The sequence below is a fragment of the Amborella trichopoda genome, chromosome 4 (assembly GCF_054954075.1).
Source record: "Amborella trichopoda isolate Santa Cruz 75 chromosome 4, AtrichopodaSantaCruz75HAP2 v2.0, whole genome shotgun sequence".
Lineage (NCBI taxonomy): Eukaryota > Viridiplantae > Streptophyta > Magnoliopsida > Amborellales > Amborellaceae > Amborella > Amborella trichopoda.
This window is the reverse complement of record NC_142339.1, coordinates 56947551-56975103: the sequence shown is the minus strand read 5'-3', so window position 1 is coordinate 56975103 and position 27553 is coordinate 56947551. Positions and strand designations below refer to the sequence as shown.

At 39.2% G+C, this 27553-nt stretch overlaps 1 protein-coding gene across 7 annotated transcripts; it reads right to left on the bottom strand.

The window, feature by feature from the left end:
• Window positions 1-467: 467 nt before the first annotated feature.
• On the bottom strand, window positions 468-25430 carry LOC18422397 (DNA-directed RNA polymerases IV and V subunit 2). Of its 7 annotated transcripts, none has more exons than XR_016054994.1 (9): window positions 25169-25415; window positions 23850-23929; window positions 22804-23327; window positions 20066-20299; window positions 17389-18272; window positions 13968-14259; window positions 5126-6049; window positions 1887-2237; window positions 468-1220 (listed from the first exon to the last, which is right to left on the bottom strand). XR_016054994.1 is itself a non-coding variant. In XM_020664269.2 (9 exons), exons 2-9 carry the CDS (start codon window positions 23881-23883, stop codon window positions 722-724), a joined length of 3732 nt encoding a protein of 1243 aa, XP_020519928.2. In that variant the 5' UTR covers window positions 23884-23929; window positions 25169-25398; the 3' UTR covers window positions 468-721. The 7 variants fall into 7 exon arrangements, 4 of the variants coding, with proteins under 4 accessions (XP_020519928.2, XP_020519934.2, XP_020519941.2 ...); XM_020664269.2 differs by having other exon boundaries at window positions 1887-2227; window positions 25169-25398; XM_020664275.2 differs by having other exon boundaries at window positions 1887-2227; window positions 22804-23324; window positions 25169-25398.
• Between the last annotated feature and the right edge of the window lie 2123 nt (window positions 25431-27553).

Below are 27553 nucleotides of genomic sequence, written 5' to 3'. Positions count from 1 at the left end.
AAAAAGAGGTAACTGTTTCCTAGGACTGGTGCATACAATACTATAAATACATTACTAACTGCCCCATCTTTACCAAAGCATCTGCTAATTTGTTTGCCGCACACCATGGCTGCTTTAAAGACACTTGCAAGATGCTGCAAGCCTCGTAATTAAATGACTTTCAACTAGTTTCCCGCGCAATCTAGACAAATTTTTACATTTCCTATTGCAATTGTCCCAATTATAATCTTATACCATGGATTATATTTTATGGGTATAATTCTTGTTTCATGGGGATTTTTTATCATTCTCGACTACGTTCAATATAACCAAATGCAAGAATTTTCCTTATTGTAGGATCAAATCCTCCAAAACTACTAACCCAATGTATCTTCATTTTTGTAGTCTGCAGAGATTTTCTGGGAATGCAATGGGCCCTTTATCATCATCATGCAGACCAACCGAGAGAGAGAGAGAGAGAGAGAGTATTATAAAAATATGAGATAATAAACAAAGGGACCATCAAGCAACACCAAGATTTGACATATTTACAACGTCAGAAACACTATTGGTGGGGCCTGCACAACCCCAAAATAAAAATCTCCATCTCCCATAAACTTTACTTGCCCACATCAAACCTCCCAAATCATCAAGTTTCAACAAGAGCCCAAAAACCTTCCATATTCACAAAATAAAACCCCAAAAGCTAGCTCCTCCAAACACTTCCATTCACCACAGAAGCTCAGCATGGCTCAGTCTCAAACCTGAGCACTATCCCCATGCTGAAAAGCTCTTGGTATAGCAATTTGGCACCATAAGGCACATTGATCTTCACAATTTTCTCAGCTGATTTGCAAAACCGGCAAAATGGACCTCTCTCTCTCCTATTTGCGACAGTTCGTATTGTCACATTTGCCATATTGGAACACTTTGTGCACACAAACATATGAGAGAAATCACTTAGAACAAAGAGCCTTTCATGAAGATTGGCCGCTGCTCCATGAGCTATAAGGCAATCTCGCTCCATTTCTCCAAATTTTACCCCTCCAAACCTCTTTCTATCAGCCACTGGTTGCCTGGTCAAAGGATGCACCGGCCCTGTGTTTCGAAACTTCATCTTGTCCTCAGCCATGTGAACCAGCCTCTGGTAAAATGTAGGCCCTATGAATATGAGGCTCTTCTGCATCTCACCTGTTCTTCCACTATAAACTCTCTCTGTACCCCATCTAGAAAATCCATACCTGCGTTGTTTTATGCACATCATGTCAAATTGAAAGTTCCAGCCACACAATAATACACCATCGAACCAAGAATACGAGATTTTCTTTACCAATTATATTGAAGCATTTTAACCTATTTGAGGAAGCCAACCACATTAAAAAATTATTGAGGAAGATCAGGTAGAAATATATCCCATTATTTTATGAAAAATATCTGTGCTATTTAGAAACAACAGAAGTATATGAATTTAGAGAAATTACACTATAATACAATAAATAGGGGCTGTCACCTGGTGTGACGGTTAAAGGATTGGGTAGCCAAGACAAGAGCGCGGGTTCGAGTCTTGAGAACGGCCACTTTGTGCATAAACCGAAGGTTAGGACCGTTTCCAGCCCACCCCCCCCGGACCCTGCTTAGGCAGGACCAGCACGGGGTTACAACTCTACACTATAATACAAACAATAAGAGAGACCCATCATTGAAATGGACAGTGTTAGGGAGTGGGACACCACCAAAGTTATGTCTTGTTCTGGTGAGTCTTACTCTCTATCTTACTCCATTTTAATGGATGGCAACATCCCCATGGCCTATGGCTTTTTCATGGTCATTTGATTAATACTATGCCCCAGAGTTCTTTACTGAAAATACAGCAGGCATGCAACTAAACTAGTATTTAAAAAACTGACCTTTGAAGCTGATCGGTAATGTCGTCAAAAGAGGCAGTTGAGAAAGGGGTTGCATACTTCAAACGTTCAGGAGTCTCGGCTTTCTTTCTTCCCGTTTTGCTCTTGTCTTTGGGGTTGTCTTTTACATTCTCCTCTCTAGTACAACAGATGCCTTTTCCCAAAGCACATTCAAGAAGCTGACCAGCAGTCTGCCTCGTTGGGAATGCATGGGGGTTTATCACTATGTCAGGGACAATTCCTTGGCGTGTGAATGGAAAATTTTCCTGGGCCTCAATGAAACCCACCACACCCTTTTGGCCATGCATGCTTGAGAATTTGTCCCCAAGACATGGGGTTCGAACCTACATAATCCTAGCAGAGATGTCAATAGCCCATAAAATTGAAAAGCATGCTATTATACTACTAGCAAGGGAATATGACGTACTCAGAGGTACTCTATGGTAATGTTATGGTCAACACTAAACAACTATACATCAAGGATTCAAGGTTGCAAAAAACGCTAGGCAGCCCCTAGGAGCACAGCCTGGCCAAGGGCACCTAGTGTGGCGGTGCCCGGGCAGATGCCCTGAGATGACAGTTCAAAAATATGCATATTTGTGCCGTCCAAATGCAAATATATGCAGATATTTGTGTCAATTTTGTATTTTTCAACATTTATAGGTATTCTAACTTTTTTTTGGGTAGTTCAATAGGGATGGGATCCCGTACCCGTAAAAGGAATAGAACTCAAGACGCCATGTTGCGGCTCCCCGCCACTCCAACTACCTAACCTTGAGCCCATTCCTATATAAATCCTAACTTTTTTATGCAAATATACATGCATCAATATTGAAACATATTCAAAACTACAAATCACTGAAAATTTTGACTCTTTGAATAACTGAAACTGTGAAAAATATATAACTACAAATCATTGAAAATTTTGATTCTTTGAATAACTGAAACAGTGAAAAATATGAAAAAGTCCATATGAAGAACAATACAAAATGATGCAATATAAAAGATAGGAAATGTATAAAATAAGACAACCAATGAAACAATATACTTTTGGTAAAAGGAGGTCACAATTATAGTTGACTGTTAGATGTGAAATCCGGTGGTTGGGATTGTGCCATTGACAGGGCACAAAGTCCAAATTAAAATTTCTCGAATGTTATGATACCCTTCAGCCTGCTGGAATTCATAGCCAATGGCAAAGAGTCATTATGACCTCCTACCAAAAGTGGTCTTATGGTATAAAATCCATAAAAGATAAATGCAATACAAAAGAAAAGAAAGAAGAGATTTGATTCTTCAAATCAACAATTTAATCATCATCTTCGTTTACTTTTAGGGAGATTGAGGTTCTTCACTTTGGGGGGGTTAGGATGCCCCCCAAACACCCTTTTCTCCCCTTCTTTTCATGCGCCAGAAAGACCCTACATGCCCTCAGAGGCAAAGTAATTACTGTAAAAAGGGCTCAGGCCCTAGCGCCCAGAGCAGCACGAGCCCAGGGCTGGGCACTGGGCACTCGCCTAGGTGGGCACGAGGAACTGGCACCCAGACATTCCACCCAGGTGTAGGCGAGGTGCCTAAGGCCCCTTGCGCACCTTGGCACCAGCCTGGGCGCTGGTTGGGCCGCTTTTCTACAGATTGCATGGATTTTGGCAAAAGCATTTCTTTAGAAATCATATCTGCATTTGGTAGGGAAATTATACCAAATATAAGGACAATGAAAAGCCAAAGTCCAAAGGTGATCTCCATCCAATGAAATGATGGATGATGATGGAGACTCAAAGAGGGGAACTGCCTGAACACGTGTCATGCTCTGGATGATGATGGCCTGAATGGAAAATGATTTTTCATATTTCGGTTGGAGTATAGTCGTGGTCCCTATTCAATGTAGTGTAATTCAGAGGGGTAAAATGACTACTTTCTTGAGGAGTTGCTCAAATTCATCATACAAAAGGAGGCCTGAAAGTGACCAATTTAGATGGGTATATGCAGGAAACGTGAATTAATTTACAGCTAATTGATTTCAGTCTATCTGAAGCTTTGAAAAGTTAACAGAAAATGTTGGAACGTAAACTTTGAAACTGGCAAGAAAAATCTTCGTTAAGTGACTTGTTTAGAACAGAAATAAAGAAAATGACAAAAACTTCAGAAATATCAAACACAGAGACATGCAAACCAAAAGGTAAAGGACATCAAGAAATGAACTGAACTATACATCTCGGAATACCACACATAAAATCCAAAAGTAATAATAACAGGACATGGTTTCCATGCAGGCAGCCCCATATGCCCACATGCCATCTACGCCGTCCGACTTAGTTGGACGGTGGAGATTACAGGAACATGGAGCAATCTGCACCATCCAACTAAGTTGGACAGCATAGATGGCATGCGGGCGTAGATGTCAATATACACCATGTCCCTGCAATCACCACCGTCCAACTAATTTGGACGGCGCAGATGGCATGCGAGCCTGCCCACATCAAACAATTTACCATAATAAAAAGTTACTCCAAATAGGTGTACAATGGCCATATTGTTGTAGTGAGGGGAAAAAACTTCTCCTTTTTGTTTTTTGAAATTTAACTAAGAAAATATCTATTTTGTAAAATATTATTGAAGACTAGGATGTGATATCCATTTCTGAACAGATTGGGAGTGTCAGAGGCAACGAAGGTTATTTAAGCTATTATTCAATATGATTAAGATGTGATATAAGGAATTTTAAAAGAACATAGTTCTAAATGATTAAGCAATTCATATAAGGCTCTTAAAAATAATGTACACCTCTAAATGGCTTAAGAAATATTTACTACCAAAAATCAGACCCAATATTCAAAACTTGCAAAGTGCAAGCAGATTCAAAAGACCTAATCAGGTGTCTACATATAATCTTAGATCTTTAATTAGTCTTACTGAGCCAAATAAACATAAAAACTAAAGATACAAATTGGAAACTTAAACAATCTGTGTATTTTAAAAATCAATAAGAATGTACAACACAAAAAACTAGGAAGTTGGCTAATCTGAAATGGAGTAGAAAATATTAGGAGAGAGTAAATAAAAAAAAATCACAATTTCAACTCAGAAGGGTAGCCCACACTGCAAAGTTACTGATTCCAGTGACATCTAAGGAAGCATCACAGAAGGGCATTTCGATTCAATCACCTTTGCAAAAAAAAATATAGAAATCACTATGAGCTTCGGTAAAATCAAGAAAATACAATAACATGGATGACTTTTACCTGTCTCAATTGCACAACGGCAAGCTTATTCTCATCATTTGCTGACAACACAACCTTCTGAACTATCCCCTTTTCAGTGTGTTTCAGCTTGATGCTGCGATCTGATGCTGAATCCACATACCTTCCAATGATGATGTCACCTTCTTTCATACTCGCACCAATATATGGTAGCCCTTCATCATCGAGACTATCTATTTTCCCAAATCCATTAATAGGCTTGCCAAAATATTCATTTTCCTTACGCTTGACACGTTGCACAGAGTCGTCAACTGGGATATCAGCTTTATAACTACGATGAATTTCTGTCCGGAACATTCCTCTATCTAATGAAGCACGGTTCATAACAATGGAGTCCTCCTGATTGTAACCTTCATGAACATTCACAGCCACAATTGCATTTTGACCATTGTGAAACTCTGGGATCCCAATGCACTCCGAAAGCATTGTCTTGAAAAGAGGTTTCTGAGGGTAATAGAGCCGGTGAGAGAGAGTATCCACCCTGTTATTTGGATTTGATGTGAAAAAACCAATAGCTTGTTGGGAGTGCTTCTCTGATTGGAAAAGAACTCGTCTCGCCATATTGTGATTGGCAAAGGGAATCATACCGCAACTTAAGCCCAACAAGAAGGAAAGATCCAATTCGCAGTGAGTATATTTTTGAGCAGGCTGGTTTTTCTCATCTGACAGTAGATGCTTGACACCCCAGGCAATTAGGCAATCCTCTTCCTCTTCCACGCCAATGAATTCTACGATTCTCTTGTCCAAAAGATATTGGAATGGACATCCCTTTTTGATGAACTCATTTATTTGTTCCAAGGACACACACAGCTTATTATTCTCCACAATCAAAAGAGGCCTCAGGATTCTTCCTGCATCCGAAAATATACGGACTTCATGCTGTGGCTGATCCCTCTTGACTTCCACCTACGAGGAACATTGCAAGCAATAAGATATTGAATGCCTCAATTTTATGGTCACAAGTTTGGCAAAATTACATACATTCACAAAAGTTGATCAAACGAATAATAAAGGAGGGAAAGTTAGTGTAGTTCCCAATTACTCTTGCAATAGAAGATTATATTTTACTGAAACAGAAATACGTTATGACAATCTGTTAGTGTTGACTTGATTAGTTAGCTATGACAATATCTACAATCCAACAAGCGACTTCTGACATAAACCAAATCTAGAACTGGAAGGACTTTTGGTCAGCCACTAACATACTCAGCATTGCTGCAGTTCTGGAACACAAGCTCAAAACGATGGGATCAACCCAGAAGGATCAAAATAACGATCAATGATCCTACGATTTTGCTGATTAAATAGCAAAAAATGTGCATATATCTCATTCTTATCCCTAAAATTTATGAAGGATGCACTAAATAGGGTATCATAGGTAATCTTGGTTACTTCAACTACAAAAGAACAAGGCAGTGGGTGATTGAAACCCGAATGGATGACAGATAACATCCTTGTCACAACGCAATGTTCCATGCAGGCACACACACAAAATGATGGCTCACACCCAAATAACATGACAAAAAATTGTTATTTTCAGTTAGTCCATCTCCAACTGAAATGCACAAGCCACAAATCTTGCAATTTACTATTGTACGATGGGGTCTCAGGGAATCTGTAAAGAACTCAGCTTAGGCAACATATAGATATGTGGTTAAAAGATACATAAGCACCAAAAGGCTTTTGCAAGATAAGCAGATCATTTGACATAGAGCTTGGATGAAGTAAACTATATGTTGCATTTCTAAACCCAGGCTTAGGTAGGGTCATCTTACATATACTTATCCAGACTCATAATGTGTCCAAACTTGTTTTTGTAAAAAATCAATAGTATTATTGAGCTAAGGACGTAGGTGTCAGAGGTAAAAGCAAAAGAGTGGCAATCCACAAGTCAGGTGCTCTATACATGACAAAAAATGAGAAGCACCCTTACATGCTCCTTACCCTCAAAAAATTAAAGTAAAAACCAAAATTAAAAGCAAAAAAAAAAAAATACTGAAACCCATCGCTAAAAATTGCCAAAACAGTTCCATTAACATTGCCCCCAGTAGCGCCTTGTTTGGCTAGGGACTCAGCCACTGAGTTTGCCTCCCACCACATATGCTGAAAGGTGGTTTGAATATGTCTCCATAGGTCGAGTATCTGGTCAAAAATAGGTTCAAGGTGCCATGGGCAGGGGTGCAGACAAGACCGGATTTCCAAAATATCACAATTTTGGAGTCTCCTTTAATAAAAAAAGACGGCCCAATCCTGATTAAATCATTTTATCTCCCCCCCCCCCCAATAGGGCCACGGGCCACGGTTTCAACCATAGTGCAATCAGTGTACCAAATGAAACCACAGTACGAAGGGTAAAGTTTCTTACTACCCCAGGCAGAGTTAGTGAGCTGTGTGGTAATAGGCGACCATTTCACATGGTTCAGGGGGCACTTGAGGCAGCCGCCGGTGCGTGGCTGCGTCTTGACCCCTCTATGGGCAAGAGAAATGCACGCACTGATGTTCCCTGCATGCCCTCTAAAAAGACCACCATAACCCATGCGCCCTGGGTTGCTAAGATGGCAAGCATCGAATTTTAGTTTGATTTGGCCTAATTCCAGCGGTCTTCAAATGGACAAGCGAGAAGCTTGTGGTGACCTTCTTGTAACAATATTCACAGAAACCTGTGTTAGTGTAGAATTTGAAGTGTTTGGTATTCTTTGCCCAATAGATTACCAATGATTTGGTGTGATCTTGAAGGATCTTGGTATCCCTCTTTTCTTATCAAAAATTTGAGTATTACTTTCAGTCCACAGCACCCAAATAGTTGCTGCTACTAAAGCATGCAATAGAGAACGACAGGCAGCAATGGATGGTGAAGATAGGGGTGCCTGAAAATGGTGTGGAATGGATTGCAGAAGTACCCAAGGCCACTGAAACATTTGTAGCAGGTCAGCACACAGAGAACCAGCCACTTTACAGTGTACAAAAAGCTGTCTTTCAGTTTCCTCTCTCATTTTGCACATAATACATCATTGGCGAAGTGAAATACCCCTTTTGTAATTGGTCTACTGAGTGTTCATTTTGAGATGGCAAGCCAGCTAAAGGTTTGAATTTTTGGGCCACCAGAAGAGACAAGGGGGGGTTGGATGGGGGGGATACAGTCATGCTCTTTTGGCAAGCATTAGGGAGAACGTAGAAAGATGACATAATAAAAATCCCCAATGGGAAAGGTATCCAAATGATTTAATCAGGGTCCCGTGCTGGAAGTAGGTGGCCTGCAGGAGGGATGAGAGAGCAGCAAATTCCGATTGCTCGTGTTCCCGCAAGGCTCTCCTGAAAATTGGGCACCCATATTCTTGAATTCCAATAATGAAATGTGTGAACCATTATTGTTTCTTGGATAGAAAAAGATATCGGAAGTGATTCCCTGAGGAAGAGTCACCAAGCCATAGGTCATTCTAAATACTTAATCACCCTCTCGCATTGGTGCGAGAATGTTTTTCTTGAACTGGTCGATGCTGGCCCAAATAGTGTGCCATGATCCCAAAAACCTTGCAGTTGGAAAGTAGGTCGCCAATGGGGAAGGTATCCAAATGATCTAAATACTTAATCACCCTCTCTCGCTCCAACGCGAGAAAATTTTTCTTGAACTGGTCGATGCTGGCCCAAATAGAGTGCCATGATCCCAAACACCTTGCAGTTGGGTTGGAACTTGGCGACCAGCTAATGGTGTCCTTTGATACTTTTGCCTAACAATTGTTTGCCACAAGTGGCTTTCCTGGTAGGCATAATGCCACCACCATTTGCCCGAGGATAACAATGCCACAATTTTTTTGGATGCCTAGACCCCCCCTGCAATTCAGGAAGGCAGATGGCATCCCAGGCTACCACTTGGAACATGTGCCTTTCCTAATTAATCTCTCTAATTGCAAAGCTATGGATGCAGGCATCTGAAAAAGGGACATTTGATAGATAGGGACATTTGAGAGGGCGACCTTGATCAGGGTAATGTGACCAGCCAATGAGAGAAACCTTTCTTTCCAGGCTGCTAATATCAATCAAATACTTCCTCTATAAGGTCCCACAATTGCTTCCAGGGTTTGACAATTAGAGTGGTAGGCTTAGGTACTTTGTGGGCAAGGGTTCTACACCACAGCGCAATCTTTTTGCAAGGGCAAGGTATGATAAGCTGTGGAAATACTTGTGATTTTTTATTTTCCCAAATTGATCTCAAGTCATGTAGCTACCTCTAGGTATCTTAGGTAAAGCCACAGGGTGTTCACTTATTGCTGCATTGTGTAGTAGAAAATGAGTGTGTTGCAGGCATACTGAGAGTGGGATATTACCGCTCCGGTTGCTCACTTGTAAACCTTCCAAGAGGCCTTGTTGATACAATCTGTCCTGACGAAAAACTCAACCACCATTGCAAAGAGGAAGGGGGATAGAGGGCCTTTCTGCTGGAGAGCCCTTGAGGATGGAGAATACCCCTTAAAGTAGACATTGATGAGGATAGAAAGGTAGGCCACTGTTATACACCCTTGCATCCATTGTCTCAACTATTACCAAATCCCATGTTCCGGGTCCACTTTACATGGTTGTAGGCTTTTTCCCAATGTAATTTGCCCACTACCCCCGGATTCTTAACGAGGTGCCATGTGGATGCATTTGTGAGCCACAAGGGCCCCAACAAAGATCTGTCTATCCTTGGTTAGGCAGATGACCCATTTAAGAACTTCCCTTGAGCGAGATGCAAGCAACTTGCAAAGGAGTTTGTCTATTAAGAAGCCTCATTCGCTGAAATCGTTTAGACCCTCGACACCTTTTATAGGGACTAGAGCAAGGTGGGTTGCATTCATGCCTTTGCGTACTCCGCCTCTATGGTGAAACTTGTTGGAGGAGAGTGTAGCCGAGCTCGAGGCTTCCCAAAACTGTTTGAACAGCGCCACTAGCAGAGATCCTTGACGGCCTTCAGGGTTTTGTTGATAAATAGGTGTTCGAACCAAAAGCCAGCTCTTTGGGAAGAGAGAAAAGGCAAGTTCAGTTAATCTCATATTTGGCCCTCTAAATAGAGAAAACTTTTGTGAAAAATTTGACAATGGCATACTCTACTTCGTGGGGCTGGCTATAGGGGAAGTTTCGTACCCTAACCTAGGTGATGGTATTGTCATGGAACTTACAATTGGTTATCTTATGGAAGAATTTGGTATTCCAATCACTTTATTTTAACCATTTAATTCTGGACCATTGATACCAGAATATCTCCTCCTTTTCTATGATGGTTTGGTGTTTACACTTTCGCTCTGGCTCTTTAATCCGTTACCTATCAGGACATGTCTCTACATTCCTCAAGGGTATGGGTATATAGTCCATTAATTGCTCTCAAATGACCTCCTTTGAGAGCTGGAAATCACCATGCAGCTGCCTGCTCCAATGTTTGAGTGATGCCTTGAGCACCTGCAACTTCATTTGAAGACAGAAGCCAGCCCATCACTATACAGCGTAGGAGTTCCACCACTGCAGGACCAAGCGAGTGAAGCTCGCATCGTCAAACCAGGAACTTTTTTATATATAATGTTACCTTAAATTATGTAAAAAGATGGATACAAGAAACCTAGGCAATCCACAAGGGCAGATGCTATAGGGGAGAAAGAAAAAACAAAAAGCGCAATCCAAAAACCTTCGTTTTGAAGGTTACAGTATAGGGACAGCAACCTAGAAAAAGAAACTGATCCAAAAAATCCAAAAAAGACCAACAAAGAAGCTTCTAAGATCCGTCCATTGATGCCGCTTCTTTAGCTAGGGCGTCTGCTTCCTGGTTTCCTTCCTCCCTCAATCGTGATGGAGTTCAAACAGAGTGGTTGGAGGAGTTGAGTCCATCCAAGCCAGGAACATTGAAACCTGAAAGGTGATAATTGGTTTGTGGTTGAAGGTAAGTTCAGGGAGGACCCAAAAGTGGGTGCCAAGGAACACTTTGATCACTTTTTTATGGAGGTGAGGAAATGGTCCAGCTTGGAAAGAGTAGGGTTAGCTGAGTGGTTTGACCAGGTAAACACCAACCCATTAAGCGGATTATCTATGAGTTTGTTCAGCATGGTGGATGTGATTCTTCTATGTTTGTTCCTCTTGTAGGACCACCTTGTGACATTGAAGTCACCACCAATGCACCACGAGAGGGGTAGCATGGGAGCAACACAATCTAATTCATTCCATATGTTCCTCCTTTCATTTGGAATACACAACCGAGAATTTCCAGGCATAACCATCTAAAAACCTTCGGAAGAAAATGGTAACTATGAAAGGGGCAACAAGTCGCTTTCTGCAAGATGGAGTGTGGGGCCAAACCATAGAGAGGGAGGTTTTGGTTATTTGGTCTTGAGAACAGCTAGGACATCTGGAAGGTACTTTTGGTTGAAAGCTGTGTTACATGGGCGTGTGTAAGAGTCTGTCTAGTTATCAAGTAAGTGAGGCTAAAATGCCAGTACTTCCCAACATGTCATGTACAACTAGTATTAAGGATTATATTATTGTACATATAATGTAAGTTCCAAGAACTGTTCACCTAAATCAAAGCATCATGCTGGCAGCGTGAGTCTTGGGTTTCCCAATTTTTCTATTACCTTATATATATAAAGAATGCCGATTTCATACATCAATGTCAAAGGTGCGCTCTGGTAGGATGTTGTTTTCTCCTTCAAGTGGTCCAGCGATCAATCCCTAGGGTGGTCGGGACTCTAGTACTACACTTTTTAGTGACTCATGTATCAGTAACAGGATAGCAATAAGTTATTTCTATAAACTGGAGTTACTGGACATCCTGCTCTGACAAGTTCGTGCGTAACTGAAAAGTTGAATAAGCAAATAATGAAATATCAAACACAACGAAAGAAATGAATAGGCTTGTCAAATATCCAAGCAGCATAGACATCATTCACCCGAGTAACTAAAGAGTTGAATAGGCTTGTCAAATGTCCAAGCAGAATAGACATCATTCATACTAAGGTACCAGTTACCAAAATGAATCAAAGGGAGTATATGGAGATAGAGAGTCAAATGAGTATGGCATGTCAATTACTGAATTTGCTATACATGTCCCTAAGTAATTGAAATTGAAAAAAAAAACAAGAAACATGGTTACCAAGGAATATATAACATATATATCAAGAGTACCCCTTATTTCCCTTCATCTCACCCCTTCCCCCAACCTGGAGATAAATTCACTCAAATAAGTGATGAGAATTATGCACTATGTTTTTTGGCTTTTTGCCCCTCATTATTGATAAGACATACATTAAGATAAAAAACTCCTCTACAATCACACAGATCGTCAATTGCTGATTGTGTTTGGGTATCAATATCCTCAAGAATTTTGGAATAATTCTGCCAGTTATTTTTTTAGTATGGTATACGAACAGAATTTAGACTAACAAATATAATATGCTTACATTTGTGGCTCCACATTCAACGCTCACTGTACATGTATTTGCATCACAGCTTTAATATAAGGACATCGCTCAAACAGAAGTGCCAAAGCTAAACTGCGATCCACAGCATTACATGCCAATATCAAACAAGATAGATTAAAGGCGACAACATTATGGACCGTAAAATACTGTTCCCAAGGGAACTTTAGCATGGGTGCAGTACACCAAATGATTATGGCATGTCAATCACTGAATTTGCTCTACATCTCACTAAGTAATTGAAGTTGGAAAAAAAAAACAAGAAACATGGTTACCAAGGAATATATAACATATATGTCAAGAGTTTTCCCTTCATCCCACCCCTTCCCCCAACTTGGAGATAAATCCACTCAACTAGGTGATGAGAATTATGCACTACGTTTTTGGCTTTTTGCCCCTCATTATTGATAAGACAAACGTTAAGATTAAAAGCTCCTCTACGATCACACAGATCGTCAATTGCCGATTGTGTTTGGGTATCAATATCCTCAAGAATTTTGGAATAATTCTGCCAGTTATTTTTTTAGTATGGTATACAGACAGAATTTAGACTAACAAATATAATATGCTCACATTTGTGGCTCCATATTCGACACTCACTGTACATGTATTTGCATCACAGCTTTACTATTAGGACATTCCTCAAACAGAAGTGCCAAAGCTAAACTGTGATCCACAGCATTGCATGCCAATATCAAAAAAGATAGATTAAAGAAGACTACATTATGGACCGTAAATACGATTCCCAAGGAACTTTAGCATGGGCGCAGTACACCAAACAGCTTTCCTCGAAATGAGGTTTCCTACGATGCCTTGTAGGTTGTCCCTTACGCTTCGGCTTAGTGGTAGACAAATCAGTGTGGTGAGGGAGGTCAAGGTTCAAACCCTTGAAGTTTGTCCTATAAACCTCGAAAAAAGTTAAATCCTTTATTTATTTATTTTATTAAAGATAGACTGTAGGCGGGCTAATCATTACTCCTGCCTACGCCATGTCAAACAAAACTCAGCTTCTAAACAAAAGAGAAGAATCACTGTAGGAGGAGATAAAGCTGGCCAATGATCAGGCTAAACTCTTTCAGATGGCTTCCCCGTTTGTCTCATTTGAGAATAAAATTATCCAAGGACTTGAACCTCAAGCTACAATAAATTATTTTATGTAGCAAAAATTTTGTGCTTCCTTGTTGCCATCATAAATAAAAGCAAGGCAACAGATATAATAGCAGAATTCTCCACAATATGTTTCTAACTAAACAGACAATGTCTAGTATCGAACATTAGACTCTGGTAAAACAGTTGAGCACACAAAACTCCATAAAAGGCAGGGTAGAATCCATATAGCTTAGTAATCAGTGCAAAAGCTCAAAATTGTGAGCTTAAAACCAAACCTGATGATGAATGAGCTTATTGCGACGCATATTCCGTAGTTCTGATACAAATCTAGAAGAATCCTCACAAAGTCCAACCCATTCCCCATTGAGAAAAACTTTATCCTTTCCACTCAATGAAGGTGGTGAAACACGGTCCAGCTTATCCATTCCACAGCGAGTCAACTTGTCCAAAAGGGGCTCCCTTAAGTTGGTACTCACGAGGCCCGTAGCAGCCAAATTTTTCACAAGACCACAATTTTCCCCATCAGGAGTTGACAAGAAGCACACCTTTCCCCAGTATGAAGGATTCCTGCATGCAGAAAAATGGTATTAGGAAACTAGGATCGCCACACCATCAAAGCATTCAATAGTATGTCACTTAAATAGAGTGCACTGTACAACAAATGACTCTGAAATGTTAGACATCCCAAGTGTCTCACCTTCAGATGCATAGAAACCACAACTTTTTCTTTTAAATCATTAGAAACACAAAACTCAGAACATGTGAATTCTGAAGAAAAGGTGGCATGGATTATGGGTGTCAAGAAGCTAGCACATGCTGTTTGGTAGACAGCTTGGAAACCAAAGGGGAAGGATTCCAGATTGGCTTGAGTGGACTTGAAACACACGCACGCACCTTCACACTCAATGAGTAGCACCATGCACACACGTGAGTGTGCACACAAACACACTGTGAGTTTTTACAACAGAACTTTTTGAAGGATGGAAATCAGGGTATGACTTGCTGGGCATGGGAAGTCTTCACATCCAAGGGCAATGCATCACAGAGTAAAGAATCCACTCATTTTCCTAAAGCCAACTCAGGACATATGAAGTGAAATTAATATGAATTGTCTCAATCTCTACTGTCGCATTTGGACTACAGCTCACAATCTGGTATTCATCCCAGGATGAGTGTGTTTATAGGGTTTTATTAACATTCATTGTTTAAGGAGAACACCCTTATAGTTCAACAAAAACATTTACTCTAAATAGGGTTTGAGTATAATTTTGACATTGATGTTAATAGCATTGAAGTGCTTCACAAGTTGTGTTATTAGTGGACCAAAGAGAGCAGGCAATCATGACCATTGATTGGTAATTTGAAATTTTTGTTATCTGAAATGACCAAAGTATCCAGTGAAAATGACCCGGTCCTCCCCACAAAAAGTGCCCCCCCCCCCCCCCCCCGCCTCCCATCCCTCCCCCCAAAAATATAAAACAAAAACAAACAAATTTAAGGGGCCACTGGCTGCCCAACCTAATCCCCATCTTTTCATTATGTTGTCAAGGACCTCCCTCCCACACCATGGGGGGGCAAAATATTTTTGCAAGATTATGCCCTTTCCTGATAACTTTCTTTATTGTGCCAAGTTCCATTTTGTTGAAATTTTCCTTCCACTCGCTAACTTCCATGTCACCAAAATCTTCCAATCTTTTGGCACATTCTGCCATTTCAAAAGTCCAAAACACCCATAGACATCACCTTTCTCCCCAAAACGAAATGCCTCAACTCCATCAAGTGCGACGGTGACGACATCAGAATCTGAGACACTAACAAGAAGACCACCCTCCTTGGCCGGAATCTGTCCCACAAGCACAACAACCAGGCTGTTTAGTCTGAGAAAGAGGATTCAAAGCTCCTTTCTCAAGCCTTTTTCTTTATTTTAGCTTTATCTAAGCCTTATGCTCCCAAAACAACGGGAGTTTCAATTATGCAGGTTCAGGTAAAGGAGAGGTGTTCAAATATTGCTTCTTCTTGTGATGAAAACAGCCGTTTTGGCCAGAAACTTGGCCAGACTTTGCAGTTTAAGTAGAGACCACTCTGTCCTTACCGAAATAATGAAAGAAGTAGCAGACGCAGCTCTGTGTATGGATGGGGAAGGAAGGATTAGACGCTCACACGGGCAGGGAAACTCTAGCTTGCTGACTGGGCGGAGGCAAAGATGAGAAACTACCGAAGCGGTGCTATTAGCTTCGGAAGCTTGCTGCTTAGCTTTCTTTCAGAACCTTAGTGAACTTAATGAAAGCGAAGCGGCTTTGCTCATAGCCAGTGGAGGCGCAAAGCAGCCCCAGCATCTCAATCACCGCTAATTTGTGCTTTAAGCAACAATCGCTTAAACCCTTCGCTAACTCATTCCTATGGAGAAACGAGGCACTTTTGAATATCCAGCCATTCTCTTCTTTTTTAGGGACTCTGTGTGAATCAGAAGGAGAGGTGTATTTCTCCAAAAAAATTGATAATTGCAGCATGGGTCTCCCTATGAAGCTTGGATTCTTTCTCTTTCTTGATCTTTGCAAATTTGAGTTTTGTAGAAAATTGCGAGGTTTTGATATGAGTTAGGGTAAGGTTGGCCGAAATTCTAGTTTTGTTGTAAAATAATTGTTTTCTCATAGGGTTTTGCTGGAAACCTCTATTTCTAGGTTGCCCAGGACAATGGGTTTAGGCTAGAAGGTGAGCCGAGAGTATGAGCAGATATTTTTTGGAGAGGTCAAAATTTGTGGGGTTGGTTAGAGAGAAAAGAGAGGTCTAACCGTTACTTGGAGAGTGGGGAATGGTGAAAGCAGTGACTCAAAAAGCGGACCGCCTAGCGCCTAGGCGGTCCAGAAGGCCTGTGTGCATCGCCCAGGCCTAGGCGGCCAATCTGGCCGGCAGTCCTTGGGCGGGCGCCCTACCCAGAGGCGGAAATTTTTTTTTTCAAAGTTGACAAAAATTGATCAAAACCCATTGATATTAGATTTAATTTTTGATGTTTTATAAATCTATTGGGGGGTTTTTTAGAAGATTTTGAGTCCTTAGAAGCATCTTTGACTGGGTATCTTTTTTGGATTCGACAGGGCTGCCCCCTAGGCATTGAGCGGCCCCCTAGGCACTGAGCGGCCCCCTAGGCACTGAGCGGCCCCTTAGGCGGCCCCCTAGGCACTGAGTGGCCCCCTAGGCGGCCCCCTAGGCACTGAGCAGCCTGGACCACCCAGGCCACCGAGGACCCACCTAGCACTTTTTAAAACACTGAGTGAAAGTGTCCAAAATGAGTTGTGAGCCCAATTGACTGTATGGTAAGGAGAACCTTGGCAACATGATGAAAAGGTGGGGTACAGGGTGGGCAGCCTGTGCTTGGGGGGAACATGATCCTTAATTGACTGTACAGTAGGATCTTGGCAACAAAATGAAAAGTACCTTAGGTGGGGACAGGATGCTGGTCATTTTTTGTAATTTTTAACCCAAAAGAGAGGTATAATTGTCCAAATAAAATGTGTGAATCTAAGAGTAAACACCATATGCGGTGAATCTTAATAAAACCCTACATGCATGCACGTTCGCACAATCTTGTTTTTGTGGAAAAAGCAAGCATTCCCCAGGGAAAAAAAACTTGCTTATCAAACTATATGATGATAAAATCATATTTTAAGTAGAATGAAATTCCATCCTTAAACTTACGGATATCGTGCATTCCCAATGTTGCCAGTATATTGGACTTGTAGACGAGTCTGCCTCATATGAGCCATGGTTTGGAGTGGATTGGTTCTCTTCAAGGTGGCCACAACACCCGATATTCTTTCAGAAACTTTGAAAGGATGACACCAGTTTCCTGTCGAAAAAGCTCTGGCAAGTCCATTTGTGACAATTGAGCCATCAAAATAGCACTCAATCGGTTTCAAAATACGATCAGCAGATAGATCTCTTTGGATAGCTTTAACCATACGTCTTCCAGCATTCTTGATGTGGGCCAGCATCTCCTTTTCAATCAACTCTGCAGCTAAACCCAGCCTCTTATTTCTAAAATCATCCTTATTGTCAACTTTCCTTCGTCCAAAATAGGATAGCAGAAGGCATTTTACCATGTATCCCAGATATAAAGCCTTTTGCTTACGCTCACGAAGAGAAGGAAACAAGAGAGAATCAATACATTCTTCCACAGACTCCTTGGGAGGGAATTTCGCACTTTGGATCTCTCTATCTAAATATTCAATGGAGTTTTTACCTTGACGAAAGCCCTCACACTTCTCATCAGCAGCATAGATTGTTGAGAGAAGTATATAAGCCAAGTTTGTATCACTCGGATCAAGGTCAATCATCTGGACAATTTCCTTATCTGATAAAGCACCAAGCGCAAAAAACATAATCCAGATTGGAACAGAGGCATACTGAAAATAAATGTTAATTACTTTTCCCCCGCTCAGAGTGTCTCCCTTCTGACTTTCTACAATCCTAACATCCACCCTTTTCTGCTTTGAATTCCCATGTCTGTATAAGACTGACCAGCTTGGTGTCTTGGACACCCAGAGTCTTCTTAAGCACATGTTTTCCTGTGCAATAAAGATCTGCAATGCGAAAAGTATGATTAGGGGGAAAAAAAGTGTTTCTTCAAGAAATTTATTATAAAATAATTTGCACTCTACATCTTGTGCAGGCAGAAACTAAAAAGGAAAAGAAAGAACCACAATAGCAGTAGAAGAGTAGTATTCAATAATTACATAGGAATGGAATAAGATAGCATGCATGAACATGAATTAGGTAATCACTTTAATATAAGCCATCTCAACCTCAGTTCTAGAGAAAATAAAGGGACAGACAAAGAATTCCATATTATTTTTTCTTTTTTGGCTAGGAAAAAGGGGTACATTAGTCTTGTTAGCTTTTGGGACAAACTTTCGAACCCTCAACCTTCCTCAAGTGAACCAGACCGCTGGACCCTAGCCTCAGAAACCATTCCATATTCTTTACCGTTCTAGAAAACAAATGTCGCAGGTGATCATGATGCTACAGGAGTACAGGCTAACAAACACACACACTTCGATAGAACACAAAATTGCCTAGCCAATTGATAAAAAGAGAAAAACAAACTTGCCTAGAAGTGTAGAAAAGAGAGACACAATGTTGTAGAAACATCCCCAAGCATTAGAACCAATTTCACATGCATACAACCATAATAAGTATTCCAACTTCATGGAGATAGATGCATGATGTCTTAGGTTTAATAAGGATGTGAGGGTGGAAAATTGTTGAGATGACCAGCTGCTTGTAAATGTTGGAAGCAATTTATATAAATATAAATAGAGGAGGTTTACATAGAATGGCTTGAAAATAGGGAGCCCCAGTGCCGTACACATTTGATAGATGTATATGGTGCTATACAAATACTTAAGAACCAGATTATCCTCAAGAGGTGATTATCCTCAAGAGGTCTGCTCCTGCTACAGCAGTCCCCAGCTAATCCTATTCAAAATATGTTACCTTTTCTTACTTTAACGCTCCAATTTCTACTTGCACTACTATTCTGGCTTCGAAGATCAATAATCAAATTTTCCGGGCTTTTAGAATGCCAACCAACACCTTTTTCCACATGAAAGATGCAAGCGTCCATCAACCTTTTTTTATATAACACATTCCTGCATCAACATGCACACCTACATCCATCTCACATTCCTGCATCAACATGCACACCTACATCCATCTCCTGTACAGATCTGTGAGTTTTTTTATTAGATGCAGATATCCACCCAATATGTAATACTTACATGGTAATATCTTCTGCTTCTTCTTTCCTTGTTTTCTTTTTTTCCTAATGATTCACTGACATCAGCAATTGTGCACTACTGCAAGCTTATGGACAAATAAATATCCCAAATAAGCACAAGCATACAGATTGCGGGGTATGTATAAGCTCTACCACAACGTCAAGAAAAGTAGCATGCAGGGTCCAGTAAGAAATAGAACAGGTAAAAGGGGCATTGCATATACACAAATTATGTGAATAGTCGTGATCAGCACGCTTTAATTACTCAAAACATTATGAAGTACAATAAAACTAATATAAGTCATAATGTGTGCCTCATGCAGAACCAAATCACTCAGTGATGCAACATTGTGCAAATACAAAAACAGCATATCTAAAGGATCTGCAAAGCAAATGCAAATGAAATATGAGAGCTAATAATTTCATTATATAAACGTTGAAGTAAATGTGTAGATAAAACAAGGCATCTTCTAAAAGCACTAAATATGCATGAAATTCTCAATATACAAAAACAATGAAAGATCATAATTAACTAAAACAGGAACTTAACAAAAATCACAAACTAGTAGATGACAATGCATATGGGAGCAGAGCAACCTTTTCTGCACCCTTGACCAGAAAGTAACCACCAAAATCCAAAGGGCATTCTCCTTGACTAATCAGCACTTCAGGTTTAAGCCCATGAAGGTAGCACAAATTGGACTTCACCATCACAGGGATCCGACCCACTAGCACATCTTTTTCTTTAGTTTCACTAATCACATTGACATCAACATATTGCTCCCTACCAGTTTTGTATTTATCAGTTTTCTTAATTTCTCTGAGATAAACCTGTCAAAGGGGGAATGTACACCAATAAACCAGATGAGAAATTGATCTAAATCAGAATCGATAATCATTTTATATCTTAATGAGAAGGAACAAACAGTAGATTACAATATCGAGAACTTGGTTGGTTAATGAAAGAAACATTGTCTTCAATCACTTCTCAAATTAACCTAATATGCATAACAGGCAGCAGCAAGGGGACATTTGTCAAAGAAAAAATAAGCTATCAAAAATTCAAAGAGTTTGATGCCTTTAATGCATGGACCATTCTGGCCCAATTTTTACTAGCATTGATGCACGAGTTAAGGAAATAAAGACAAATTTGGATTAAGAATGTCAGACAGATGGAAGAGGGAGTACACATTTTTCACATGGGCATGACATTAGAAGGGGCTTACACCACATAGGACAGGCCTTTGTGGCAATGACGGTTCTTCCCCAAACTTGATCAGAATCGAGGTTCTAAAAATACATCAAGGTTAGAAAACTGCATATTTTTATTCAAAAATAACGTCGTCAGATCTATCATGCATCTGAACTGTGTAATACGCGTGGCTCACCAAAGATTATTGAAATCACTCACCATTTTGTTTTTGAAACTGTTAACAAAATCACTCACCAAAGGTTATGAAATCATGAGCTAAATGATTTTTCAAAACTTTTGAGTGTGACTGACCATTTTCGTGCTCGTTTTGGGGAAAACCAGAAGATAACCACTAGATCTTGTAGCATTCTTCAATAATGCAGGATTACCTTTGGCATAGGGGATGGCAGCAGACTGTGTTTCCAGATAAGCCGCTGGTATGGAACAGATACTTTGAAGTCTTGCTTTCTTTTTCTTTTTTTGAGAATGTTAACTATTGTATAAAAAAAATATTTACATTGTATGTACAGAAAGAGCAAGAATGCTCGCGGGGGAGAGGGAGAAATTACTAAGTAGATGACAGAAAGAGTAAGATTGCTCACAGGGGAGAAGGAGAAAAACCTTTCTAGTTCTAAAAAGGTTTTTGCATGATCTGGAGGTTACAGTGGAATATTACTTCGAGTAGCATGGTGGGAGCTTAGTCTGGTGTTTAAAATTTTGCACAAATCTAAGGATGCGGGGATTGTTGATCTGGTTAGGCTTTTAAGAGCCCTAGAAGTAACCCGCATCCCAAGTAATGGGAGTTAACTGGTGTATAGATAAATATTCATCTTCTTAGTCATACAAAAAGTATCAGCTCTCTAGGAGAGTGATATGCAGGCAGCTCACCAGGTCATTCCATTTGGGGTGTTCTAGTCCTTTGTAAAGTTCTAACAATTGGGTTGCAGCAGTCCGTTATTGACAAGATTATTACAAGGAACATCTTCAACCATCTGGCATTAAGTCCCTGAACTTTTGCTTCATATGATGAGAAGCAAAATAAACACTTAGTGCTGCCCTTTAATTTTACAGGAAACTATGCTTCCATTTTTGCACCAGTGAGATATCTCTTAGTTCACTGGTCTTAAGCCTTGTCCCATAAGAGAATCCATTGTTGTCTATCGTTGCCCATAGCCTGGTCTAATTTCAAGATTCATTATCTGCTGCTACAATAGCCATAGTAGCAGCCCCATTTCCAAGTCAGTGATTCAAAAAGCGGACTGCCCAGCGCCTAGGCGGTCAAGAACGCCTGGGCGCATCGCCCAGCCCTGGGCGGCCGCCCAGGGCCTGCGCCCTGCCCAGGGGCAGAAAAACCATTCGGTGAGAGCATTTTTCATCTTTTTAAGGGCCAAAAATTAGGGTTTTAGGTTCATTTGAAACCTAAAACTTGTTGGAGCCAAATTTAGAGAGAGAAAGCCCCCCAAAAACTAGATTGTGGTGAATTTTTTAGGATCGAAGGGGGACTCAAAGTTACTTAAAACTAGATTGTTTTCTTCCTCATGGTGGTGTACTGCAATGCTGGTGTGATACTGTTTGATAACTTGGCTTGATAAATTGGTTGGTTGAAAAATTTTAAGTTTTAATTTGGATATGGAGTATGAACGGACTTATGGATTATGGTTATGCTTATGGAGTGTATGCTAAATACTAAATAATATGTAGTATAATTTGAATTATGCACTGCAATACATATAACTAATACTGACATAACTGCAGAATGTCAGAATCCTTATTTGGATTCAACTGGGCCGCCCAGGTTCAGGGCGCCCGCCTAGGCGCTGAGCGGCCTAGACCCCCCTAGGGCCGCCCAGGACCCGCCTAGCGCTTTTGAAACTATGTTCAAAGTTGAACTCGACTACTTTTTTTGGAAGATGTTATCATTTGTATTGCATATAAAACAAAAGTACAAAAGGTGGAGAAAATTTTTTAACATTCTTTATATATACTATATAAATAACAAGGAAAAGGGGTGCCCCTCTTCATAAGGTCATGTTCACTGATATTTCAAATTAATGAAATTAACTATCAAAAACCCTCTGTAGAATAAAAAGAAACAAAAATCTTATAGCCAGTACAACAAGATAGAAAAGGGTGAAGTTCATACCTTTGTAGTAACATCAGCTGTCACACGAGATGAATACGTGATGTGCTGAAGACGTGCTTGTTTTGGCTTCAGCTCACATATTTCTCCATGCTGGTCCATGTATGTAGGCCTATCCACACTGACATTTTCAAATTTAACTGAGGCATATTTCCAGCCAGACCCTTTAAAGGAGGGATTGTATTCTGGATCCACATGGAACTCTCCCAGGGATCTGATGGCCTCATGAATGCCATAAGCCACAAAATCATTATACGAGTTCAATTGGTGGCTTATCAAGCCCCATTCCTTAAAAAAGGAAGATGAGGCATCTGTACAAAACTTCAGGAGAAGTTCCTGACTAGTAGCAGGGTCCAGACAATGACTATCAGACTCCTTGGCACTCGAGGTCTCAGCAAAAGAAAAGGCTCTTTCTATGTCCATCATTTCAATGTCCGACTCCAATTCTTCAATAGAGTCACTCCGACTCAGCCCATCTATTTTATCTATGTCCATTTTTACAGCTTCAATGGAAATGGACCGTGCTGCTGATAATTCGGAATAAGGTCAGTCCACAAATAGTGTACAAATATGGAAAAAAAAAACATGGTGAACCAAGATTTTTTATGTCATAAACAGCATCAGAAATAACATTAAAAAAAAAACAGAAATATGGTTTGTGAATCCTCACAAAAGAAAGGGAACTAATAATGCCCACAGCGAACTCTACGGTTACACCAATCAATAGACCAACCCCAGAGATAAATAAAAATGATGCATGAAAGTCCGTGTCAAGCAAACACCAAACAGAAAAGCCTCTAATACTGCATACAACCATCAGTAACCACCAAAGTACTCAGCAAACAGCCAATGTGGATAACCATCAAAAACATAGACCAGATATCAGGATGTCTATAAGGTGAAAGAAGCTTACTATTGTTCCAATGATAAAGCAATTTCAATAAAGAAAGGAAATAAAAAAAAAATCCAAACAAGACACAAGTGAACCCATGCTTCAGATATAAGTAGCCATCCATAGTTTCATTCACTCATCAAGATGCAGTGCGCACCACATGCCCAAGCCTCCATGCCTTTTAGTTCCATGAATGTCTCACATAACTTTCTGTTTCGAAGATAATGGCCAGGATTTCTACAAAACCAATAGTCTTCTGAAATCAACATACAATGCCAATAATACATCTCAAGCAGATAAAAGAGCTCAGGACATACCATTTTTTTACCAGGAATTGATAGTCCAAACAAAGTTACATGTTTCATTCTCTAAATGAAACTATTTAGGGAGATTTTCTATGGACCAGTGTACTGAGACTCGTCTCGACCAGGGAACTCGCCCCCTTCACAGGACTAAAAAGCCCTCAATAAATTGAAAAAAAAAATTTGAGAAAATTTTCAAAAAATTTAAAAGTATTAAAAATCAAAATAAAACAAAAAAAACAACCTTAACAATCCAAATAAGCTTAAAAAAGTATTGGAAAATTCGGGGGCATCTTAAAAATCCAAAAAAAAAAGGAAAATAAAAATATAGGGATTTATGGCAAAAATATTCACCAATCTTTGCCAAAAACATATAAATCATAGGCACAATAATATATATATATATATATATATATATATATATATATATATATATATATATATATATACACACACACACAATGTGGAAGAATGAACTCCCTCCCTCCCTCCCACGCATTTGAAATAATCTACTAAATCCCTCTCTCCCTCGCTCGCATTTGGCATAATCTACTAAATGCAAAACAGCTCAGGCATTTGACATAATCTACAAAATCCAAAACAAATTTTCGCCATAACCCCAAAAAACGATCAAAACAATCAGTCCCCCAAACACTCAGTATACACTTTCTGTTCTCACCCAGCTTCATGTATGATTGTTAATTTGCACCCAAACCCTAACTCCATTCCCAAAAGAAGCATCGTATTTTAAGCCCTAAATCACAAGCAAAAAATCGCAGTAAACCTCAGAATAAAATTCATTAACCAGCAACAGAACCAAATAAGCTCTCAAACATTGCCTGGACATAATACATTGCATGCAAACAGTAAAACGCATGACTATTACCCGCACTCCAAACCCTAACCCTCTTCCCAAAACGAGCATTGTACTTTTAACCCTCAGTCGCTAAAACCCGTTTCAAACACAGAATACACTCCACTAATCAACAAACGAAACCAGATAAGCTCTCAAACATGGCCTAGATCATAATACATTGCGCGCAAACAGTTTTCATTAAAAAAAACAGGGTTTCCTCCCTCGAAGAAACCCTATGCGTCCTCCATTGGAAAAGGACTTTGTCCCATCATTTGCAGCTCAAATGCAGAAGAAGACACGGGACAATGAGTGTTATACCTAGCCTTCAATGTGCAGTTCAAATGAGAAACAAAGCAGAGAAGGAAGGGCCTTTTTCTTGTCCTTCACTGCGAAATGGTCTTATGCTTCTTCCTCATCTGTTGTTCTTTCCCTGGTTTTCATTTTGGTTTTAGAGAGAGAGAGAGAGGGGGGTTTTAGAGTGAGAGAGAGGTTTTAGAGAGAGAGAGAGGCCATGCTGAAAATGCAAGACGCCAGAGCGCCAAAATATCAATTCTCCAAAATATTTGTGATGTTTATATCTGGGTGCGGTTTCTATAAGGTTGCAACCTTAAACAATCCAATCGAGGCGCATCTCCAAATTTAATCATAACATATAATTTTGTTCTAAAAAACTCCTAGAATTATCTTAAAAACTAGTTTTATATGTAATTAGAAAATTTTAAACTCCAAAAATAGTTAAAATCAAGTAGACCTATAAACATATGAAAATCTTGAAAATGAACGGTCTAGATAATATGTTACAAGATACACCATTTTTAGGGCTCAAATTTTTCTTTTTAATATTCATATCGAAATGATCAATTAGAGGGTTTTTCAACATTAAAACCACTTTTCCGATGGATTTTTTACCATTTTTAGGGCTCAAATTTTTTTTTTTAATATTCATATCGAAATGATCAATTAGAGGGTTTTTCAACATTAAAACCACTTTTCCGATGGATTTTTGAGGTGCATATGTGATTCTACATTTCAAGATTGCAACCTTGTATAAATGTTTTTCTTATGTGTGATCACAGTTTCCTACCACTGTGATTTGTACTAAAACAAAGGGAAAAATATTAATAAAGTGATCAAACCACCCAACAAATTGGACACTCCAAGAGTGGTATTGGTTTTAAGTCATTATCTTCCTCACAGTTTTTCCCCAATTATTTAAGGTGTTATTTTTGTTTATAAAAAGTTTATATAAGGTTGCCATCATAAAATGTATGATTATATATGTACCTCAAAAATCCAACTTTCAATATTGAAAAACCATCTAATCGATCATCTCGACATCAAAATGTATAAATATAAAAAAAAATTTTCAAAGTCCCAAAAATTGTGCATAGTGCAACACATTATCTAGACCATTCATTTTCAAGATTTCTCATATGTTTATAGGTCTACTTGATTTTTACTATTTTTTTATTTATAAATTTTATAATTAGATATAAAAATAGATTTTCAAACAAACCTAATAATTTGTTACACAAAAGTTACATGTTAAAATAAAATTCGGAGGTGCGCCTTAATTGGATTGTTTAAGATTAAAACCTTATAGAAACCACACCCTATTCGTTTTAAATGATTTAGGTTAAAAAAATTACAGTCCATAACTCTCAAACTGGCTAGGACCAAACTAGTCCTCCCTAAAACCCCAAATTTATATATAATGTTTTAGCTTGTCTCATAATCTCCTATGTAATCTCCTATTTAGATAACATACAGTCCATAAAACCTTCTTTAAAATATTGTATTCTTATATTTCTTTTAAAAACAATCATATCATATATTAAGATCGATCCGGATCAACATGGGATCAATGGGTGGACGAACCACCTCACCAATTTGTTTTTTAAACACTCGTCGCTCTCAAATAATATATTAAAAAAATTGTATGATATAAGATTGTTTATCTTTCGCATAAGAAGGTCACATTCACTTTTAGTTGTCAAATGTGAAATATAAATGATGGATTTTATTAGAATGCTCACGAAATTTTTTTGGATTGTGAGGTTGATCAATAGCACATCACCGCCAGCTTGATTTCTCATTGACAATCAATGGTGATTGTGATATCCTTGTACAAAGGATAAATGATCTTATTATATACTTTTCTTATTAAAAAAATACCAAACTATCCCTATTTAGAATAGAGAACAATGAATGTGGGCATTTGTGGAGTTCGTATAGAGTCGAGGCTCTAAACAATCAAATTAGAGCCCACTTTCAAATAGTGCCGAGAAATATGGTTTCAATAATGGAAATCTTTGACCAACCTTAAAATATATTTTCATCTTTATTTATAAAATTTACAGATTAAAAAAAGTGTAGATCTAGTAAATCTATGAAAAATTTAATAACATAAAAATTGGCAGTCCAAAAATGTGTTACAAGATGCAGTATTTCTAAAACTTGAAATCCATTTTTTTCTCAAATCCATGCATCTTGATGTTGAGATGATCACTTCAAGAATATTTGAGCATCAAAACAACCTCTTCTAGTGAAAGTTTTGAGGTAGGCTCTAATTTGATTGTTTAGGGCCTAGGCTCTACATAAACTTTTTCCTTTTTAAATTGATCCATAATATTCCATGCAAATAAAGATGATACTCCTAGTTATCGAGGGTAAGCGATATGAAACAATGGTTTATCATGAAAA

Coding starts and splice junctions, on each gene's coding strand:
- LOC18422397 (XM_020664269.2), bottom strand. CDS start 23,883: ATGGAACTAAAAGGCATGGAGGCTTGGGCATGTG. Junction 20,300..22,803: donor CAGCTGATGTTACTACAAAG/GTATGAACTTCA, acceptor CCCCTTTGACAG/GTTTATCTCAGAGAAATTAA. Junction 6,050..13,967: donor ATAAGCTCATTCATCATCAG/GTTTGGTTTTAA, acceptor TGTTCCTCGTAG/GTGGAAGTCAAGAGGGATCA.